The sequence below is a fragment of the Notolepis coatsorum genome (assembly GCF_963971535.1).
Source record: "Notolepis coatsorum genome assembly, chromosome: 1".
Taxonomy (NCBI): domain Eukaryota; kingdom Metazoa; phylum Chordata; class Actinopteri; order Aulopiformes; family Paralepididae; genus Notolepis; species Notolepis coatsorum.
In genome coordinates this window covers 216,121,001-216,142,407 of record NC_140165.1, presented here as the reverse complement: position 1 = coordinate 216,142,407, position 21,407 = coordinate 216,121,001, and the positions used below count along the sequence as shown (strand labels likewise).

Below are 21,407 nucleotides of genomic sequence, written 5' to 3'. Positions count from 1 at the left end.
CCATGTTGCTTCTTATCCCCCAAGTACTTTCAACATGATGGAGAGGTCAGATCACAGAGTATACTGTATATGGTAATAAACATACGGTAAGAGACAATGATATAAGATAAGATAAGATAAGATATTCCTTTATTGATCCCCATGGGGAAATTCAGGCATCATAGCAGCATGGGGGGTGGGGGGGGGGGGGGGGGGGGGGGTACAGGTAGTAAAAACAACACAAGCAGTGTAAACAAATAAGTCAATATAATTTTATACATATTTCATATAATATGTACCTAACAACTAGTAGACTGCGCTCAGTAGAGCCAAATCTCGACCAGGCGGCACGATATATCTCTGTAATTTCTATGATGAATATAGATCATGACTGTATTCTCAAGGTGTTTCTCTGTTTCCACAATGTTATGGTATCGGCCTACTTTGCTTTGCATCGTAAATTAATTGGTAAATGCCTGCCTTTATTAAAAATGCCTGCCTGCTATCAGAAATGCATAAAAAGATCTCAATCAGGCATCCCAGTGAGTTAACTATAGTAGCACACAAAGGACAACTGTCTCTGATCAGACTGCCGTGATCACATCAACAGATCAATGCTCCCTGCGTACTCTTTTGCCATATCGTTAGCCTCTACGACAATTGTCTAAGTAATTTTTCACGATTTTTGGAAAAGAAGAAAAAATAAATGTCCTTGTACATACATACACACACCATTTTGTTAGCCTCATACGATAATTGCCTAAGTCATGCGATCGCCATCTTATATGTAACGTTAAAATGCACAAGTCACACGAGTGAGGCAGATGAGGATTTTTTAACGAAACAAGCATTCTGATTGGCTGAGGACATATAGCCACTAAGCCAGGGCGATGCAGCAGTGTGAGGAGATTGCAGTTAGGCAGACATCTCAATTTGGCCAAAAGATTACTTAGGCAATTATCGTATGAGGCTAACGATATGTTGGTCCTCGCATAGAACAGGCAACAGACCGTACGATGCAATGGAAACTCACACGAGTCCAGATGACTGGTGCAGACACGAGCAACGTGAGTGTGCTCTGAAACGTGTCATGGAACATTTGACAGGAGACACGACAACGGACCACAGTGGGAGAGGGGATTAAAAGGGGCGGCGAAACACTGAAATGAGGGAATTGTGTTTTTTGCCTGTCTACATTTGAGAGCCACTGCAGCAGTGGACATCTATTTGAATTGACAACCTGTTGAGTTCAAGAGAGTCTGGTGGGCTGCTAATGTTAAGTTGTCAGTCGCACTGTGCCCTGAGAGTGATGCTTTCTGGCCAGAGCAGCCATTTTGTTTCACCGGATAGTGAACATTGGACATACTTCACCTATAATCACAACCCTGCTTACACAATCTTGTTGTAACTAAGAGATTAGCTGAAGAAATAAAAATGTTCATGGATAGATCACTTTTATACTAGGTTTCACCCAAGCATTTCCTGGTTGATAATGATGATGGCCTAGTAAAAGGCAATAGCAAACATGAAATACTTAACCCTCAAACATTAAGACTGTTCTGACAGCACAATATTGATGTAACTAAGCGATACATGGAGACATTTTTTTATAGGTTTACTATGACTGCCAGAGAGCTATATACTGTAGTATTGGCCTTTGCAAAAGGTTTATACTGACTGTTACATTTCAATCGACAATGTTGGAAATTAATTCAAATAAAATAAATAAAAGTCGTAGCACCATTATAAAAGATATTGAGGATTCAGGTCCTTGGCCTGCTGCCTATGTGGACATGTCATCCAAAGCGGCCCTGTAGTTTGAGAGATTACCTGTGGATAGACAGACAGACACTCAGACAGACACGACCAAATGCATGATCTCCCCAGGCATACCGCCTGGCAGAGGTATAAGTAACTTCTCTTGTTGTCTAATGTGATCAAAAGTGGAGCACAACATTATTATTGCAGAACGAAAAAAGAGGCAATCAGGCAGACAGAGAGACAGACAGACAGGCATGTGCTGTAGGCAGGCAGACAGAGATACAGACAGACAGGCATGGGCAGGCAGACAGAGAGACAGACAGGCGTGTGCTGTAGGCAGGCAGACAGACTGACAGACATGGGCAAGAAAGAGAGGTAAGGTGGCTGGTCATCTGATAGACAGGCAGACATACTGTAGAGTAGACAGATGGACAGACAGACTGGTTGGCAGAAATATTGGTAGTAGACAGGCAGACAGACAGACAGATATGCAGTAAACAAACAGACAGACAGAAGAGCTCCGTCTGCACCTCCGCTCAGAACAACAAGAGGACACGTCCTCCTACAGCACATCTCCGCCCTCGTCTCTGCGCTGGAACACAGAGAACAGAATAACAAGAGCCATCACGCACTCCCAGACACACACACACAGACAGACAGACACACACACACCATCAATAACCAACACTATGTGAAGGTCAGTTTATATAGGATTCACTGTGCACTGTACTAAACACAATATTTCTCTTTTACAAAGAATTTGTGGCATTGGTTTTATGATTATGTTTTTTTCCAACCCCCCAACACACATAGCCTATATATACACACACACGTTTCCAAATAAACAAGGTGTATGGGAAAGACACAAATGTATGTCCATGTGATAAATAGATACAATTTCACTTGTATGATAAGCATAAAAAACTAAACAAACGCAGACTGGCCCGCTGGCTACATCTCATCTGTTCTGACCCTATTCTGTGCATAGAGAGGCCCACAGGCATCTGCAGCCAAGCACAAGCCATATCTTGAATCCTTTAAAATGGAGGTGGTGGTGGTGTTGGTGTTTGGGGGGGGGGGGGGGGGGTATGGCGTGGAGGGTGCATGTGTTTGGGTGGGGAAGGCATCAGTTTAACCCTCTATGCACTGACACAAAATGTGGTATTTTCTTATTTTCCCCACGTCACCAATTAAACACTTAAACCAATTAAACACCGTCCTTCAATTAAAACATTAACATTTTCAAGGTACCCCCCCCCGATTGGACGGAGAAATAATCGCCACCGGATGCCCATGTACGTTTTTAGTTAAATCGTTTGAAAAGCAACACTCTGATTATAAGGGGGCAGCTCCAATTATTCATTCGTAAAATTGTTTCCCCGCTGACTAAATTCGAACCAAATGTTCTTTCTGCACCTGCACGTCTGACTATAAGAACAAGAACAACGCACAAAGACGGTGCTCTCTGTTTGAGCCATGTATCGCCGTGCGTAAAACTGTTATCCTGCATGCCGGGTACCCGCGGCGCGTCAGGTGCGGCTAATTTCTTGAATGCAAATGCGCCCTCGTCGTGCAACGCGCTCACCTACAGTAGCCCCCCAGCCCGTGGACCGGCTGCTACCGCCTCTGCTCCTTTAAGGCTGTGTGAGGAATGAAAGCGTCTGCAGGGGCTGGGAGAGGGTTCTTCACGCTCAGAGGCAGTCTAGTGGGCTGGCGCGGGGACCAATGCGATTAGAGCGGCATTGGGGAGGAAGATGCGCGTACTGCTTGCCTCTTGCTGGACGGACAGAGGCGGTGAAGAAGATGTGACTTTGGAATCCCAGAAAAAAAACCACCGCTTCAGCTCTCCCGGATTTGTTTTTCATTCTCATTGAAACCCTCCCCTGTTTGCTTCTTGTTTTTAGTTATTTTGTTTTCTGTTCATTTTTGTGCCCAAACATGATTTGTCAATCAAACCTATTATGTAGGATTTGGGGGGTTTGATTTTTCTTTTTTTCTTTCCCTCTCTCTTCCTGCATGTTTAGTTTAGACAGTTTTGCAATTCGGATTTTTTTCTTTTCTTTTGAGGACCTGCTATTTTACTGCCCTGACTCAGCATCACACCTGGGCTTCAGGCGGACAGCATCCCTCTGAAGAACCAGCAGACACGGAGCACCGGATCACAGCTCTCCCCAAGACAATCACAGAGGCGCATATATGCTCCGAGCGCAACCAGGGGGGTCGAGAGGAAGAGAAAGAGTGCTCTAGGGAAGTAGTGAGGGACCAGTGAAGATAATATTAACAGTAACAGAGACTTGGACTGGTTCCTTCAAAGACAGTGGCAAATGTTTAACCTTACCCTAAGCGCACAGAAGAGAACCCAGGAGAGGCGTCGGTCGAGGTGTGCGGAGGAAGACGAGAAAGCATAGCTTGGGGGGATTGAACGGAGCAGGGCATGAGGATATTGGCTTTTATCTTTTTCCAGAGCATCTTGAATGGTAAGTTTCACCTGCTCATTTTAATACTCATTAGCTATTCCGGAAAGCGCGCCGCTGGAAGGAAGGCAAAGTGACTGGGGAGGGAAGGACGGAGGTCACCTGTGTCCCACATGAGAAGGTTTTATGGTTGTCATGAGGGTTGTCACCCGTGATAGAGGCAAGGGGACGGGCGAGGCACGGAGCGCGTTTTTAATCGTTTAAGCGACACTATAAACGATTAAAACACACCCTTGGCCTAACATCCTCATCAAAATAATCTAAAACAGACATGTCTTTAAGTCAGTGAAGCAGGCCTGTATTTCCTTGCTTGATGGATTGCTATCTAATTCATGGTGATGCTTGATTAGATGTGACCTTTTAGGTTGAAGTCTTAATTGTTTACAGTTTCATCCACTGAGTGTAAATGAATTGTGTTTTAATTTGATGCCAATTGAATGGTTATTCTGTTACAGTTTGCCTCTACTCTGGCCCTTAGTAATACGTGACGTATTTGATATAATGGACATTTGGTTTACCCCCTTCCCTTCCCCTCCCCCACCAACCAGTCTATTTTCAAGTTCAAAGTGTCCTAATTGAATAGCCTATAGGAGAATGATGAAATAAATACACACATACACATTTAAAAATTAAAACATCAGAAAAGGATATCTGCATCAAAACACATTTGGTATAACAATATTAAATTAATATCTGTGACGTGCATCAAAGCTTGATATATTTCAGAAGTCGTCTAAAATTTTACTACAGCTTCTTTGCATTGAGGTAGAGATTTTTACAGGGAATAACAAATGTTTTTGTCAATTAGAAAAAGAACATGCAATTTTGCACAGAAATATTCCAGAGGCGACAGTAGAATAAATAAAACGCTCCTGATGGCATGCAAAAAGGTATTTCACAAATACCCATTATCAAGGAAATGTTTGCATTACATTTCTATTCCAGTAACCACAGAATCCTCCATTCAAACATTGCGATTGCGTTTATCTCTCTGTGTGTGTGTGTGTGTGTATTTATGTGCCTGTCTGTGCTTGTGTTTGTGTGTGTGTGTGTGTGTGTGTGTGTGTGTGTGTGTGTGTGTGTGTGTGTGTGTGTGTGTGTGTGTGTGTGTGTGTGTGTGTGTATACGTACAAATGTGTATTTGCATGCGTGTGTAACAAGGGTATGTGTATATGTTTGTGGGCTGGATTTGTGTGCTCATGTATATCTATAATCAACTGAAAATTGATACAATTTATTTCAATCACAGGATAAAAATGAACACTTACTCTCTAGAATATTTTTTTTTGGGTGTGCAAAATATGATAAAAGGGTGAGAGCAGAGGAAGGAGAAAACAGAACAGGGAGGGCTGGGAGAGGGAAAGAAAAGGGGGAATATGTCTTCAACAAAAAAATACAACAGAGTGACAAGGTCCGGAGTGACAAGATGGGGGCCGTTCAGATAAACTGAAAACCAAATCAAAACCCAAATCTGCTCATATAATGTTAGCTATAAGAACGCTGAATTCACCAACCAGGCAAAGTGGGTTTAATGAGGATTTAAGGGACATAAATACATTTTAAAACACATTTAGTTATACGATATGGTGCACCCTTTATACGATATGGTGCATAGTACCCCGCAAAATTATTTTCTTCTCCCACCCTCTTTCCTCAGTTGAAAAAAAATCCTCGGTTTTTAAAATGGATTCTTTTTTTGTTGTTACTGTATTGTCTCTTTTTCTTTGCTCTGGCGATCCTCTCTTCCTCGGGTTTATTGACATTCGTCTCCACATAAAGCGGTATCTCACTCAGCCCATACTCCTGCAGGAACTCATAAGGGAACAATATGGAGTCGTCATTAATCATGATCACCTAACTGTGACATTAGATCAACTGCCATGCAAGATTGTGTCCATTCATTGCATACAGGATTATTGAGGAGGGCCGTTGGGCAAGCAGCTGATAAGCACTATATAGACAGATATGGGTGTGCAGACATTTTACTTTATTTTCTTGTTCGTCATCACTCCCGTATATGCTTTGTGGCACCGCCATCCTTGTTTACATATTTTTTTATATATACATATTTTTTTTAAGATACAGGTTTTGAGTATGTGTTATCAGCATTGTCGTTTGATTTCTCTATCATTGCACAGGAGCCTGGCTATATGATTATGTCCTCTGCAGTTGGATATTGTGTTGATTATCATGAAAATGAGGTGTTCATCGGCTGAGCAGCCGTTGTCAGAATGGATGAATGACCTTGTAGATAGGAGCTGGCACAGCGATTGGATTCTAGACAATTCTTGCTGTTTCAGAGTTAGGCCTATCACATGCTCACTGGCCTGCCTGTCTCTATGGTAACCCCCCATAATGGGTGTCAGAGAAGTAAGCGGTCTCTGGCTGCTCGGCTGGGGTGACCCGGAAGTACTTGACAAGGACCTAATCACTTCCCAGGACCTCTGTGATTGTATAAGCTAGTGGTGTAAGACAGTACAGCATAATGATAATCAACGGCCTCTGTCACAGCTTCCTCCTCCAGGGATACTACCCCCCCCCCCCCCAGACTCTGCAACTCTGTCTCACAAGACATTAGGGACTCAGAGTCCGTCTCCATTTTCCAATCCTGCCTCAAGGCCCACCCCATCGCCACCACCTTCTCCTAGCCCCCCCTCCATCCAACCTTCCATCCATCCATCCATCCATCCATCCATCCATCCATCCATCCATCCATCCATCCATCCATCCATCCATCCATCCATCCATCCATCCATCCATCCATGCATCCATCCACCCATCCATCCATTGTACTACAGTATGTCTGTATGTTGGTTGTCTCACTATCCTCACCCCTTTTTGTAAAGCAACTTTGGGTTCTAGAAAAGCGCTATATAAATGTATTTGTATTTTATTAGTATTAGTAGCATTATCATTATCATTATTATTGTTATTATTATTGTTATCATTATTATAAGTGCCTGATTATGGTTGTGAGGAACCAAACATTTGGTTTTATATTGATACGTTGATATCTTTTAAAACCTATTTTGCAATGTGATATAAGGTGCCTCTTCCACAATGCATAATGACAATTAAAGTGCTTTGAAAATATCTGACAAAGGAAAACAATATATTTACTATTGGCATTATTGTATTAGTTAGTTATTTGGCCTCATGCTATTCTATACCGGTACTGGTGTACTGGTATACTATACTGGTTATATTGGTAATACTAGTGCATGTGTGCCGATTATATTATATTGAATATGGAATTCTTGGGAAGTGATTGATCAGTTCCAGTTATCTTAACGGAAACTGCAAGAACTGTATCGTTTTCAGCTTATTCATATGGATTTATTATATATATACTCTCTTCATATCAAATCTATCATTTTCAATGTGGGAAATACATACAACGTATTTAGACGTTACACATAACGTTAACATGAGGTTATTTTGGGCATTATTTTGAAAGAGCATAATATGGTTTAGATATGTCCCGTCTCTATCAAAGTGGAATCTATCAATTCAGCCATCAGGATGGAAGAGGAAGCAAATTAAATTTGTCGCCCTGAAAGATGCCTTTAGGCAAAACCAATGCAAGCTCAAATTGGCCCACTCAAATGCTCATTGCAAATATATAATGATGCAAGGCTCCTCGCCTATTACAATGATTTTTTTTATCCACTTTTTCTCCTTATTTTCTATTTTCTCCCATCCCAATTTTGCTGTTTCCAATTCTCCCCTCCCCTGTCTTGAAGGTTGCTCGCATATGCCCCCCACAGGTCGGTCGTAGGGAGGATAGAAGCCTTGCATTACGTGTCCCCTCCAGTACACGAGGAGGCAGCCTGTCACATATTTTCACCTGCCAGCGCGGACTCTCATTGGCGAGGTGTAACGTGTGGGAGGCTCACACTACCCCCGCTATTTCCTGTCTCTGCTGTGCAGGCGTCCCCCAACTGACCTGTAGGAGTCGCTGTCCACAACGTCCAGATTACCACCCATTGACTTTCACCCGCTGACTCTGCCAATTGAGCCAGTATGACGGCCGGCCCAACACCGACAGCCGGATTTGAACCCGGTGTCTCTTGCGTTGGTGACGAGCGCAATGTCCGCTGCACCACCCAGGCGCAGTCCTATTACAATGATTTATAGACATACAGTATAGTACTGCTAGCTTAACCTGATGCCCGCGTATTAACACAACTTATCTCCTTTGTCTTCAATAAATGAACGTTTACACTGCAGGTCATGAGACCATGCAATCATGTTATTTCTACCTCAATTAGCTGTGTGACCTTTCTCAGGGTAAAGATATCAAATCCCCCTTCAAAATAAGGCTAGCTCATCCTGACCATCCAGCGTAGCTTACAGTACTACAGTAAATACCTGCCAACATCAGTTAGCCTGCCAATTTAACATGACCCCACATTATTAGCAACCTGAGAGGCTGGGTATATGAAGGGGGACTGTGTGGTGGATAGATAAATAGATGGATTGGACTGAACCCAAGATAGTAGATAAGAAAAAATAGCGCATTCAAAGCAGCACCGGTGGGGTGAAAACGGAACAGTTCCGGTCTTCTAAGTGGGCGGGACCTTTACACTGGCACCGTCCCTATTTGTAATGACTCTGCGTCTCCTTTCTGAACCATCTCTGACTGAACTTACCTGCGAGTACAAGAAGGGGAACCTGTGTTTGCTCGGGAGTTAATCTACAGGGGGCAATTAAAGCTGCACATTGATTAGAGCCCCATCTGTTGGAGTGAGGAGGACGAGCTCCTCTCAGAAGCCCCCGGGGGCCTGTATTTATCAAGCATCCTAACGTAGGGGAGCTGATCTGAGACTGGTTCATACTGTAGGAGGTCATAGTGAAGGTGTATACTAGGGCTGTCCCCGACTAAGGATTTGGATGGTTGACTATGATTGGCCAAAATGTGCCGTTAGTCGACTATTGGTCGACAAAAAATAAAAAATAAAAAAAAAGTATAATATTATTATAATTTTTTTTAATATATATATATATTTTTTTTGTATCATTCCATTTGGGCTGTGGGGGGTGTTTAATGTCTGAAGGAGTCGACTGAAGGCTTCTTGTCCTCTGCAAAAGCATGCAATTGGTCCACTGATGGATACATCTTGATATTTGTCTAGTCTAGTGTGTTCATTAGATGGGTGAAATCCTCTTTCAGTGCCTCTGTGCCAGTTTTTGTAGGCAGTTAGCCTCTGGTATGCATTCCATTAGCGTTAGCCACGCTTCTAGGCCTCTTTTCTTTTGGAAAGAATGATACAAAAATTTTATTAAATAAAAATATTATAACTTTAAATTCATTTTTTTTTATATTCGACTAAGAGGTTGGCTGGTCGACTACGGCTCCTTTCGACCGATTAGTCGACTAATCGACTAATAGGGGTCAGCCCTAGTGTATACAGTCGTGTGGCCTTGGGCAGTGATCCTTGATCAGTGCTCCTATTTGTAGAAGTGGGATAAATATGGGCCCTGGATCCTCCAACGTCTACATGGAAGACAGGCACTCTTTCCATTGGTCACAACGGCCTCGTGCAGAGAGGCTCCTTGGAACCGTGGAAAGCACACTTGAAACCAGATCAGCATTACTGGTGCACTTAACAGCAGCTAGTCTGTTTACTAATGACCAATTAGGGTTTGGCCAGAGACCGCCATAGTAGTATCAGAGCTCATGAAATTAGATTACTCAGCACACACACACACGCACGCACGCACGCACGCACGCACGCACGCACACACACACACACACACACACACACACAAAAACATACAGCAAGATAATATTGGGCCATTTTATACAATCTGATATAATGATCTACTGAGTTTACACACCTCGATTAAGTCTTGCTCCATATTACTCCTCTTCTCCTCTGAGAGGTGCGCTGAGGTGCATTCTGAATCCTTGCACGTTGCTCCCGTGGAAAGGCCTGCTAATGCAAGGTAATGGGTACCCTGATGTGTAAAATAAATGATAATAGATATCCCCTGGTTCACACACCCTGGCTGTATAATGAGGGATACACCACTGCACCGTACTGTACTGTACCTCCTCGAGACGATCAGCCGGAGTCTAGCTCTCTAATTAGGAGCAAGGCATTGGAGACTGGTGTGTGTGTGCACGTGCGTGCGTGTGTGTGTGTGTGTGTGTGTGTGTGTGTGTGTGTGTGTGTGTGTGAGAGACCGAGAGAGAGAGAGAGAGACAGAGAGAGAGAGTCAGTTTACGTGTACTTGTGTGTGTGTGCGTGCGTTTGTGTTCCTGTGGGTTTGTGCACGTGTGTGTGTGTGCTTAGACTCCTGTTTGTGTGCGTGCGTGTGTGTGTGTGTGCACTGTGTTCCACCCAATGTAGAATCTAATTACCGATCACACCGTGTGTGTGTGTCTGCATGGATTCCGCTGAATCAGAACAGTGTAATTGCGTGAGTCCGCGTGTAAATGGCTCTCGCATTAAAATGTTAACGATATCGTTTAGCATCTGCGGGGGAAAAGGGAGAAAAAAAGGCCCTCAGCGGCCAGATGTAGGTGCTTGATCATGCGTGTAAAGTGAGGTTGTAGTACATCTGGCAGGGGGTTCCCTCTCCCCTCACCAGCTTCTAAGAAGAGAGGATGTTTTTAATTCACTCAGCGACTGTCAAAGTGACATGTTATATTAGCACCGTAGGCTGCACCCGCACCTGTACTATAGAGGGAGAGTGTAAAAAGGGTTGATTTGACAGAGTAAATCAAGATGAAAGTGGTTACACACAGCAAAGCCCGCCTGCTTGCCTTTTGAAATGCTCTGAGACTAAGGAGATACGGCATCTGCCAGTGATCGGGGGAATACTGCTCGTTCGTTCCATGAATTCATACGACACTGTTTGTTATTCCGGGACTTTCTCATGTTTTAAACATGTTTTTTTTTGTACCTAGAAATAGAGTGTGTCATCCAATGTGATGCATTCATTTAGAAAACGTCCGACACTGACACGTCATACTGATGTTTACCTGAATTTAACCCTAACCTTAACCGCACCATTTCCTTAACTTGACCCTAACCAGGAAAACATCAGGCCCCCTGACCTATTTTTTTTCTCCAAAATAATGTGTCGGTTATTGTTATGGTCTGGTCCGGGGATGACACATTAATCAGTGTTAGTGAACATGAACATCCCTTTCCCAAAGATAAAAGCCAGAAAACAAGATACTATATAGAGGCTGTGAGGTAAAGATGTACGATACGAGAGACTATGTGAGGTAAAGATGTAAAGATGCAGCCTGGAGCTGCTGAGAATGAATGGGAGACTTACCTTGTAGACTTACCTTGCTTGTGTACAGCGTTTGAGCTGTTTGCCCAAATCAATTTGTCGCAGTCGAGTGGTTCCTGCTCCAGCCAATTTAAAGATTGGGCCCAGCTGTGTCTGCGTATTAAGTGATACACTACTGTACATATTATATGAAAGGGTTTCTGTTGTTTTAGCCAATTTGAAATGGGTTTTTCTTTTGAACCCTTTCACTGCCACACGGCAGAAGGTTAACCCTTTACTATCACACAACTGACGGTCGTCTGGCAGTGAAAGGGTTAACCTTCTGTGTGTTTTCGCGGTGAAAGGGTTAACCGTTTTGGTGGTGCGGTGGTTAACCCTTTCACTACCACACTATATAAGGTTAACCCTTTCACTACCACACTATAGAATGTTAACCCTTTCACTGCCACACGGTTAACCTTCTGTAGTATGGTAGTGAAAACGTTCCTACAGTAGTAGGAAGGCAGAGAGGGAGACGGAGTAGGGGAGACACAGGAGAGAAGGTTCTTTATTGAGATACAGTAGTAGGAAGGCAGAGAGGGAGACAGAGTAGGGCAGACACAGGAGAGAAGGTTCTTTATTGAGATACAGTAGTAGGAAGGCAGAGAGGGAGACAGAGTAGGGCAGACACAGGAGAGAAGGTTCTTTATTGAGATACAGTAGTAGGAAGGCAGAGAGGGAGACAGAGTAGGGGAGACACAGGAGAGAAGGTTCTTTATTGAGATACAGTAGTAGGAAGGCAGAGAGGGAGACAGATTAGGGGAGACACAGGAGAGAAGGTTCTTTATTGAGATAGTAGGAAGCTGGCAGAGAGGGAGACAGAGTAGGGGAGACACAGGAGAGAAGGTTCTTTATTGAGATAGTAGGAAGCTGGCAGAGAGGGAGACAGAGTAGGGGAGACACAGGAGAGAAGGTTATTTATTGAGATAGTAGGAAGGCAGAGAGGGTCACAGATTAGGGGAGACACAGGAGAGAAGGTTCTTTACAGTAGTAGGAAGGCAGAGAGGGAGACAGAGTAGGGGAGACACAGGAGAGAAGGTTATTTATTGAGATAGTAGGAAGCTGGCAGAGAGGGTCACAGATTAGGGGAGACACAGGAGAGAAGGTTATTTATTGAAATACAGTAGTATGAAGGCAGAGAGGGAGACAGAGTAGGGGAGACAAGAGAGAATGTTATCTATTGAGATAGTAGGAAGCTGGCAGAGAGGGAGACAGAGTAGGGGAGACACAGGAGAGAAGGTTCTTTATTGAGACAGTAGGAAGGCTGAGAGGGAGACAGAGTAGGGGAGACACAGGAGAGAAGGTTTTTAAAGTCATTCACCATACCAGATTGAGGCATAACTGATTTTCTCTCTATGTGACTGGCCAAACATCTGCTAAGAAACATTGGCAACGGAAGGTAGCTCTACCCTCACTAAAATGAGAAGAACTACAATGGGCGGGTCATTACAATTTCCTGATATCTCAATTGTCTCTCTTGATCAGCTTCCCACTCGCTCCAGCAGTAAATGCTCAGCCCCTCCCCTCCTGTGTGTTTGGTAGGAGTGGCAACCTGTGACCGGCTTTGCCTGTCCCTTTTTGCCTCAATGTAGTCCTTTGTAAAGCTGAAAGCAGGAGCATGCACATTCGTTTAAGGCTATTTATCTGGCCTGACGATTTGTACAGAGCTGGCTGTGGGCTCATTTTACTAACTTTTATACAAATACAAGAGAGACCCTTTAACACAATCTGTGGAATTATGTTATGCTTTTATTTTTCAAGTGTGCCTCAGCACGAAACGGGTTGAGAAGCGTTACATTTTCTACAGTCTACAGTTTAACACACCCATATGGACAACACATCGTGCAGCACTTTAACACACCCCACAACCTATAGTGTAGACACTATACCAACTATACTCACCCCGACCATCCCCCCCCCCCCCGGTCGCAATGCCACAGATTTGGCACATCGTGGTAGACAGGTGGTGGAGGTGTGATGAGCCTGCTATTCATCATCCTCCAAGACAAACAAGTCACTTTGGACCTCGTAAATTCTGCCCCCTAATCCAGTTCCCCACATGCCACGGCCGGGCTTTGAACTCCACTCACACTCAGGCCTGGAGGCTGGATTGATCCCCTCTTCACCAGCCTGCACCATGATGCATGTGCCTGGCCTGCTGCACTGTGGCTCATAGGAGACTCTCTCTCTGCTCTGTCTCTCTGTCTCTCTGTCTCTCTCTCTCTCTCTCTCTCTCTCTCTCTCTCTCTCTCTCTCTCTCTCTCTCTCTCTCTCTCTCTCTCTCTCTCTCTCTCTCTCTCTCTCTCTCTCTCTCTCTCTCTCTCTCTCCTCTCTCTCCCCCCTCTCTCTCTTCTATCTCTGTGTGTGTGCATCTCTCTCTCTTTCTCTCTCTCTCTCCTCTCCCCCCCCTCACTTCTGTCTCTGTGTGTGCGCATCTCTCTCTCTTTCTCTCTCTCCCCTCTCTCTCTCCTCTCTCCCCTCTCTCTCTCACTCTCTCTTCTGTCTCCGTGTGTGTGTGTACATCTTTCTCTCTCTCCTCTCTCTCTCTCTCTCGCTCTCTCTCGCTCTCTCTCTACGCTCCCTACGCTCTGCATCTTCTGGCCGTCTCAGACCCACTCCTATCCGAGCTTCGGGAGGGTCATCAAGGAGAACCTGCCTGTTCTCAGTCCTTGCCCCACAATGGTGGAATGAACTGCCCACCCCAGTTAGGACAGCCGAAACCCGTCCAATTTTTTGCCGTCGACTAAAGACGCACTTCTTCAACCATTATCTGAAATGAGAAAAAAATTATAATAATAAAAAAAAAAAAAAAAAAAAAAATCTAACCCTAACTAACCTTACTGTCGTGCACTTGTCCTTGTTGACAGAATCTGGCTATGGGGCGACAATAATGTGGTCAAGAGGCATGGTTTCTATCTTTAGCCTTTGGCGTGGTTTATTATTCACATGGTAAAGCAGCAGCACATGAGTTCTCCTCTCCGTGAGAGTAAGGTGGGGAAAGAGGTAGAGGGGGAGGAGACATCTCCTTAAATACTCGCCACCTGGTGGCAGCATTAGTGGCTCCGCCTAGAGCGCCCTCTAGTGGAAACAGTTATAGTTAGACAGTTACTTGCAATCCTACATAGAACCTCTAACTTTAACAATCCCACTTAGGGTTGTATAGCACACTGTATAACTTCTCCAAAAACAATTTACAAAGAAAATAATACAATTCAGAACATCAAAAAGAATATGGCAGTCAATATTTACACACCAAACATGACCTCTGCAAATCTCTTCAATTTCAATTTGGAAACAGGTTTCCTCATAGTGTCTGCTACCATGTCGTCCGTTGGACAATAAATCAGTGTCATTCTTTCTTCTCTGATGACAGATCTGATGAAATGATATCTTATATCGACATGTTTACATCTATGTCGGCACACAGGGTTCCTAGCAATCACAATGGTTCCCTGGTTGTCCTCATAAACAACAGTCTTCATATATACATAGGTGTCCATTAGGCTTGGGCGGTATCATTTTTTTCACACCGTCATACCTTGCTGACATAATACCCCGGTATACGGTATATGACATTTTCATCAGCGGAGGGGGCAACCCGTGTTACCAAGTAAACAAATCACGGTGCTACTCTCAGAATGGTAGCCAGAAGCCTGCAGCATCTAGTACTACTATCGTTAGCTCTCAGAATGGTAGCCAGTTAGCCTGCAGCACCGTAGTACTAGTAACGTTAGTATTGTGTATTCAAAAACGCACCGGACTGCGACGTAACGTTTTACCGTTTATTTGCTTGCTCCACCAGTGCACAACAACACACACCAACTCTTGTTACCACAACGCTTTACGGTATTTTCACAGCACTGTCGCAACATTACCGTAAAACGTGAACACCGGTGTGATCCACATACACAACAGTTAGCTCTCAGAATAGCCAGTTAGCCCGCAGCATCTAGTGCTACTATCGTTAGCTCTCAGAATGGTAGCCAGTTAGCCTGCAGCACCGTAGTACTAGTAACGTTAGTATTGTGTATTCAAAAACGCACCGGACAGCGACGTAACGTTTTACCGTTTATTTGCTTGCTCCACCAGTGCACAACAACACACACCAACTCTCGTTACCACAACGCTTTACGGTATTTTCACAGCACTGTCGCAACATTACCGTAAAACGTGAACACCATTGTGATCCACTCTCTCCACTAGTGAGGACTGGTCTCGCCCTCTGCTGGCACGTGTGTGCACTACACTCAAAACTCCGTTTCACTGTAATAGAAACTGAAGCGCATCTGTGATTTTGATGGTATTGATTTTCAATACCGTCGGGATTTCTAAATACCCTGGTATACCGTAATACTGTCATACCGCCAAGCCTAGTGTCCATCACTTCGAACAGTTGTTCTAGATAAACACATTCCTGCATTGTCATAGCTAGAACCATACATTCGGCTTCACAAGTTGATAGTGCCTCTGTGGGCTGCTTCTTTCTGAAACACAGCTGTTTATCTGCTGTACCTTTGAGATAACGAAAAACATGTTTTTCTGTAATCCAATGCTCCTCTGTGAGGTCAAAAAAAAGCTGTGACAATTTTACTCACTACAAAACATAGGTCAGGGCGAGTACATGTTGCCAAACAAATGAGGCTACCCACAGCTTCTCCGTACATTCTTACATCAGTCAAAACGTTTCAGGATCTTTTCCACATAATCTTTTTTTTTTAATCTTTTTTTCCCCTCCTTTTTCCTCCGATTTTTTTTTTTAGTCGTTATGCCAATTCCCAATCCCCTTCCTGGTCGCTGCGCACTTACCCCCCACAGTCGGTCTGGGAGAGTGGAGGCTATCACGTGCTTCCTCCGACACACGTCTAGCCAATCAACCGCTTCTTTTCACCTGGCAGAGCGGACTCTCACTGAGAGGGTGTAACGTGTGGAAGGATCACACTACCCCCCTTAGATCCTATCCGCGCTGAGCAGGCGCCCCGACCGAACTCTAGGAGTCGCTGTTTACAACGACCCGGACCCACCCCTCCAGCTTTCCCACCCTCTAATACTGCCAATTGTATTAGTGTGAACGGCCAGCCAAGGTGGTGACAACGCCGGGAGCTGGATTCGAACAGGCGAATCCAGCGTCTCCGGCGTTGGTGACGAACGCAATCTCCGCTACGCCACCTGACCGCCCTCTTTTCCACATAATTAAATAATTTAGAACATGGTAAATCATCCACCTCTGTATTTAAACATGGGATCCACTCAGGTATTTAAACCTGGATTCTACTCCTTCTGTATTTAAACCTGGATTATCCTCCTCCTGCATTTAAGCAATTAGCTACGAACCTTACTTTGTACTTGTCGTGGCCTTCAATACCCTCCTTGATTGAATACACCCATTTCCCTCCAACTGTCTGTCTGCCCTCTGGTAACTTGGTTAGAGTAAAGGTGTGGTTGTCCTCTAGGGACCTCATCTCCTCATCCATTGCTCTCTCCCATTTACTTGATTCAGGGGACACTATGGCCTCTTTAAAGGTCGGAGGTACCCCACTGACTACTCTGTAACATTAATCAATGGTGGTAAGTGTACTGTCATCCTCGTCACTTTCTCTCCGGGCATAGTCTGTCAGATACTTTGGGGTTTTGTGTTCCCTTGAGGGATACCTCCCACTGCTTGGGGCTGACTGTCTGTCTGCACGACCGCGCTAAGTACACTGGGCTGAGGTGTCTCTGTTTCTTCACACCTTACTCTGGAGTCCAGCTCTGGCTCTTCTGTTTGTGTCTCGCTCTCACATGTTGTCTTTGTGGCAAACTTGACTAGCATGTGTTTCTGCACTCTCCCTTTACCGGGATGATAAACTAGGAAAGCGGGGCTTCCTTTGTCGTGCCCTACAAAGAGTCCTTTTTTACATCTGGACTCGAGCTTTCCTCTGTCCTGCAGGTAAGCATGACACACTGATCCAAATTGGTGCATTCTAGCTAGATTACACTTCTTTCCTGTCAGTGCTGTATACGGGGTGGTGCCTGTGTGCTTATTAAAGCACTTGTTTCTGGTGTAAGCGGCTTCTTGCACCGCGTAATGCCATAGACTCTTAGGTAAGTTACTGTCTACTAGCTTACACCTAGCCATTTCGAAAAGGGTGCGCCATTCCCTCTCTGCCACTCCGTTCTGGTGTGGGGGATATGGACATGACGTCTCGTGTCTTATCTTGTACCTTCTCAACAGTGATTGGAACTCTCTGTTTGTGAACTCGGTTCCGTTGTCGAACCTCAAGCATCTTACGTTACCATAAGGGGCTACGTCTGCCAGGAATTTCTCTGTGGCCTGGAGTGTGTCACTCTTTGCTTTGAGAAAGTAAACAAACACTGCCCCTGTGCACACATCTGTAAAAGACTGTACATATCTAAAGCCTCCTATGGACTCGTTGCTTACTGGACCAGCTAGATCCGTGTTAACTAGCGCAAGTGGTACCTTTACTTTTTCTGTGGGATTTCTGTTTCTCGATTGAGTAAACTGCCCCGTTTTGCACACTACATATTCTTTGTCAGGTCTACGCTTTTCACCTTCAATGTGCATGCCTTCTGTCACTGCTTGCAGTTTCAGTAAATCCTCGTAATTACAATGACCCATAATCTCATGCCATGTCTGAATATCGTGACTGACCGTCACGCTACACATATCATTATTATCATTACACTTGTCGTTATCATTACACTCTGTTTGCAGATAATACATTCTCTGGTACATCTTTATGTTAAATCGTGTACCGTCAGGCTCTACAAGGACATTTTATACAAGGACCTTTATCGAAGAATACTTTGGCACCGTTCGCAGTAGCAGCTATTACAGAGAATAGTCCTTGTGGGAACGATGGTACGTAGAGAGCGTTCTTTAACGTCACTGTACACCGGCGCCCCCCACTGTCTGTGAGGCATACCTGTGCGTCCCCTCTCTCTTGCGCCAACCCGTAGGTGCGCTTCCCGTCTGCCAGCTCCATGCTGTGTCTCTCTGGGTGGAAAGTGTTGTCAAAGTTCTTGAACCGACTCCTGTCGTTGATGACGTGGGACGACGCACCTGTGTCCACGATTAGTCCCTTCCTCTGCACCCGCTGCAGCTGCGCCGGCCTGGTGACGCACGCTGTCCGCACCCCGAAAGCGAAGTCTTCTTGTCCCGTTACTCTCCGGGCGGCGTCTCGATCCGTCTCACGTCGACCGTCGCCGCCATCTTGTCCGCTGCCGCCATCTTGTCCACAGCCGCCATCTTGTCCGTAGCCTCCGTCTCGTTCATGGCCGTCATCTTGTCCATGCGCGTATCGCGCGCTCTGGTCGTGTTTCTTCATGCACGCTCTGTCTCTGTGCCCCGTGGATTTGCAGAAGCTACACCAGACAGTCTTTGTGCAGTCGCCTCTCCGATGGCCTTTCTCTCTGCATCGCCAACACGCCAGCTCCGCCGTGGGCCTGGTCTTCTCCCTTGGCGTCGCTCGGGCCTTCAGCACCCTCTCTCCCGCCTCCGCGGCGGCTGGGTGGGTATCTTCTGAGGCCTCGAAGTTTCGTAACTTGGCCTTGAACTTTCCCAGCGTCATGTCCGCTGAACCGTGTGTTACCAGGAGTGTGAACGGTTTGTACAGCTCCGGTAGTCCCCTCATCACCATCGCCATCATTAGCCCATAGCTTGGTGCTTCTCCTGCACTCTTCAATGCCGTCATGATCTGCTCAGCTCTGATGACGTATTCGGTCACAGTCTCGGTGTGCCCCTTCATCAGTGCTGTTAGTGTTATGTAGAGGGCCACGACTCGGGGTCTTCCTTGCCCGATATAATGCTCTCTCAACACCCCCAGGCTTTCTCTGCCTTTGTCTTTAGTGTCGCGGAATATCAGCCCCAAGCTTGTGTCGTCGAGCAGTGGCTCTAACTCACAGTATGCGTCTGCATTACGCTTGTCGTCCAGGGCTTGTGCTTCCGCCGTCAGGTCTCCCGTGGGGGCCGTCAAGATCGTCGTCTTCAGTCCCACACCGTGCATGCAGCATAACATGCACTCTTCCCAGAGCTCGTAGTCCTCTGCCTTTCCATTGAATGAGGGCCATTTGCTCCTTCCCTTGGTCGCCATCCTCTTGTTTGAGGCGTAGCTTTAGCTCTTGTTGGCCTAGTGTCTAGCCACGCGGTGCTCCCGGCGCTAACCTAGCCTATACTTCAGCTAAACTTGCTACCCTTATTATTTCGCCCCTGCGTGATCTGGGCCCATAACCTGTTGACAGAATCTGGCTATGGGGCGACAATAATGTGGTCAAGAGGCATGGTTTCTATCTTTAGCCTTTGGCGTGGTTTATTATTCACATGGTAAAGAAGCAGCACATGAGTTCAGGTGGGGAAAGAGGTAGAGGGGGAGGAGACATCTCCTTAAATACTCGCCACCTGGTGGCAGCATTAGTGGCTCCACCTAGAGCGCCCTCTAGTGGAAACAGTTATATATACAGTTAGACAGTTACTTGCAATCCTACATAGAACCTCTAACTTTAACAGTCCTAATAAACTAACCTACACTGTAGCACTCAACACTTTGATGAACATTCTTACTCAGCTGATAGAGTTGTGGCCTTCCTGATGACTTGTCATACAGAACTTGTAAGTCGCTTTGGATAAAAGTGTCAGCTAAATGACTAAATGTAAATGTAAATGTCTCTCTCTCTCTCTCTCTCTCTCTCTCTCTCTCTCTTCTCTCTCTCTCTCTCTCTCTCTCTCTCTCTCTCTCTCTCTCTCTCTCTCTCTCTCTCTCTCTATCTCTCTCTCTCTCTCTCCTTTTAGAATGTCATTGTTGTCACTTTGCAACTGAGTGTGATATTGCTTTTATACAATAGTTCTATAAGTGCCATTTATTAGTTAGCAGCAGTATTAAGTGACAAGAGATTATGATTTGTTTGTTTATTTAATCATTTATTTGGCTCCGCCGCCACAAAGTAGTTCCCGCAACTGGACTGGGGCTGGACTGTTGCCAAATAACGCATAAACATTTCCCTGCATGCTAGCTTGCTACTTTGGGCGTGGGCTTCTCTCCCTCCCCTCGGCCTCTCCTGACGACCATTTCATAATTGAACACAAATGTTCTTTGTGGAAATATGTTCATAGATAGATAACGAGATAACGAGTCATTTAGAACACCTGTAAAGCGAAGTGATACATGTATAGTTAAACGTCCCAGTGCTGTTATCAGCCCTCATGGAATGCCTCTTTGTCCAATCAAATTACTTGGTCTGAATTCATTGTTGATTACAGTCTAGCCCATCCCACCCCGGTCAGGTTGCAGGTCAACTTCTTCAGAATTCAGATTATGTGTAAATGCATATTTTGGCAAGTATTTCATAGGGTTAGGAATCTCTGGGAATCTTACAATTTCATTAGATTTCTATTCTCAGGGTCAATTTGAAATTGATTCTCGATTAATTAATCACTACTATCTCGAAAATATGATTAGATTCTAGATTGCTATTAGACTTTGTAGTATTTTGCGGGCTAACAATTTATAGATCATAAGAAACTGTAAAACCTTTTCACTAGACAGAATATTTCTTTTATATTTTTGGAATTTGTTAATCAATTCCTAATCTTTGAAGATAGAATCTCGATTCCCGATTCATATTTTATATTTCCCCACCCCCTAGTATTTTGCCATCGAAAGCCTCCGTCCTGCCTCTGTGTTACGGCATAAGTCCTAATAGTGCGGGCTATAGAGGGATAAAGGAGAAGACAGAGCGGGATAGACAGAGTGGCAGCAAGACAAATGGCCTCAGCTCCGCTTCCAGACACTGCTCTTTATTTTTAAACCTGGCACAGATGCTAAGATTTAAGACCAAGTTAGTGGTGGTTATTTTTAGCCGGCCATTTTTAAAGCGCTGTCATCTTGCTGGAGTCGAGGTAAGGTGTGT

At 44.9% G+C, this 21,407-nt stretch overlaps 1 protein-coding gene across 1 annotated transcript in view; it reads left to right on the top strand.

Moving 5' to 3' along the window:
* Window positions 1–4,174: 4,174 nt before the first annotated feature.
* Window positions 4,175–21,407, top strand: part of dscamb (Down syndrome cell adhesion molecule b) — a gene marked incomplete at both ends in the record, with an annotated part of 450,395 nt that continues 433,162 nt past the window's right edge. Inside the window, 1 exon segment of the mRNA XM_084312177.1 lies at window positions 4,175–4,217. Coding sequence (XP_084168303.1) covers window positions 4,175–4,217 — 43 coding nt within the window.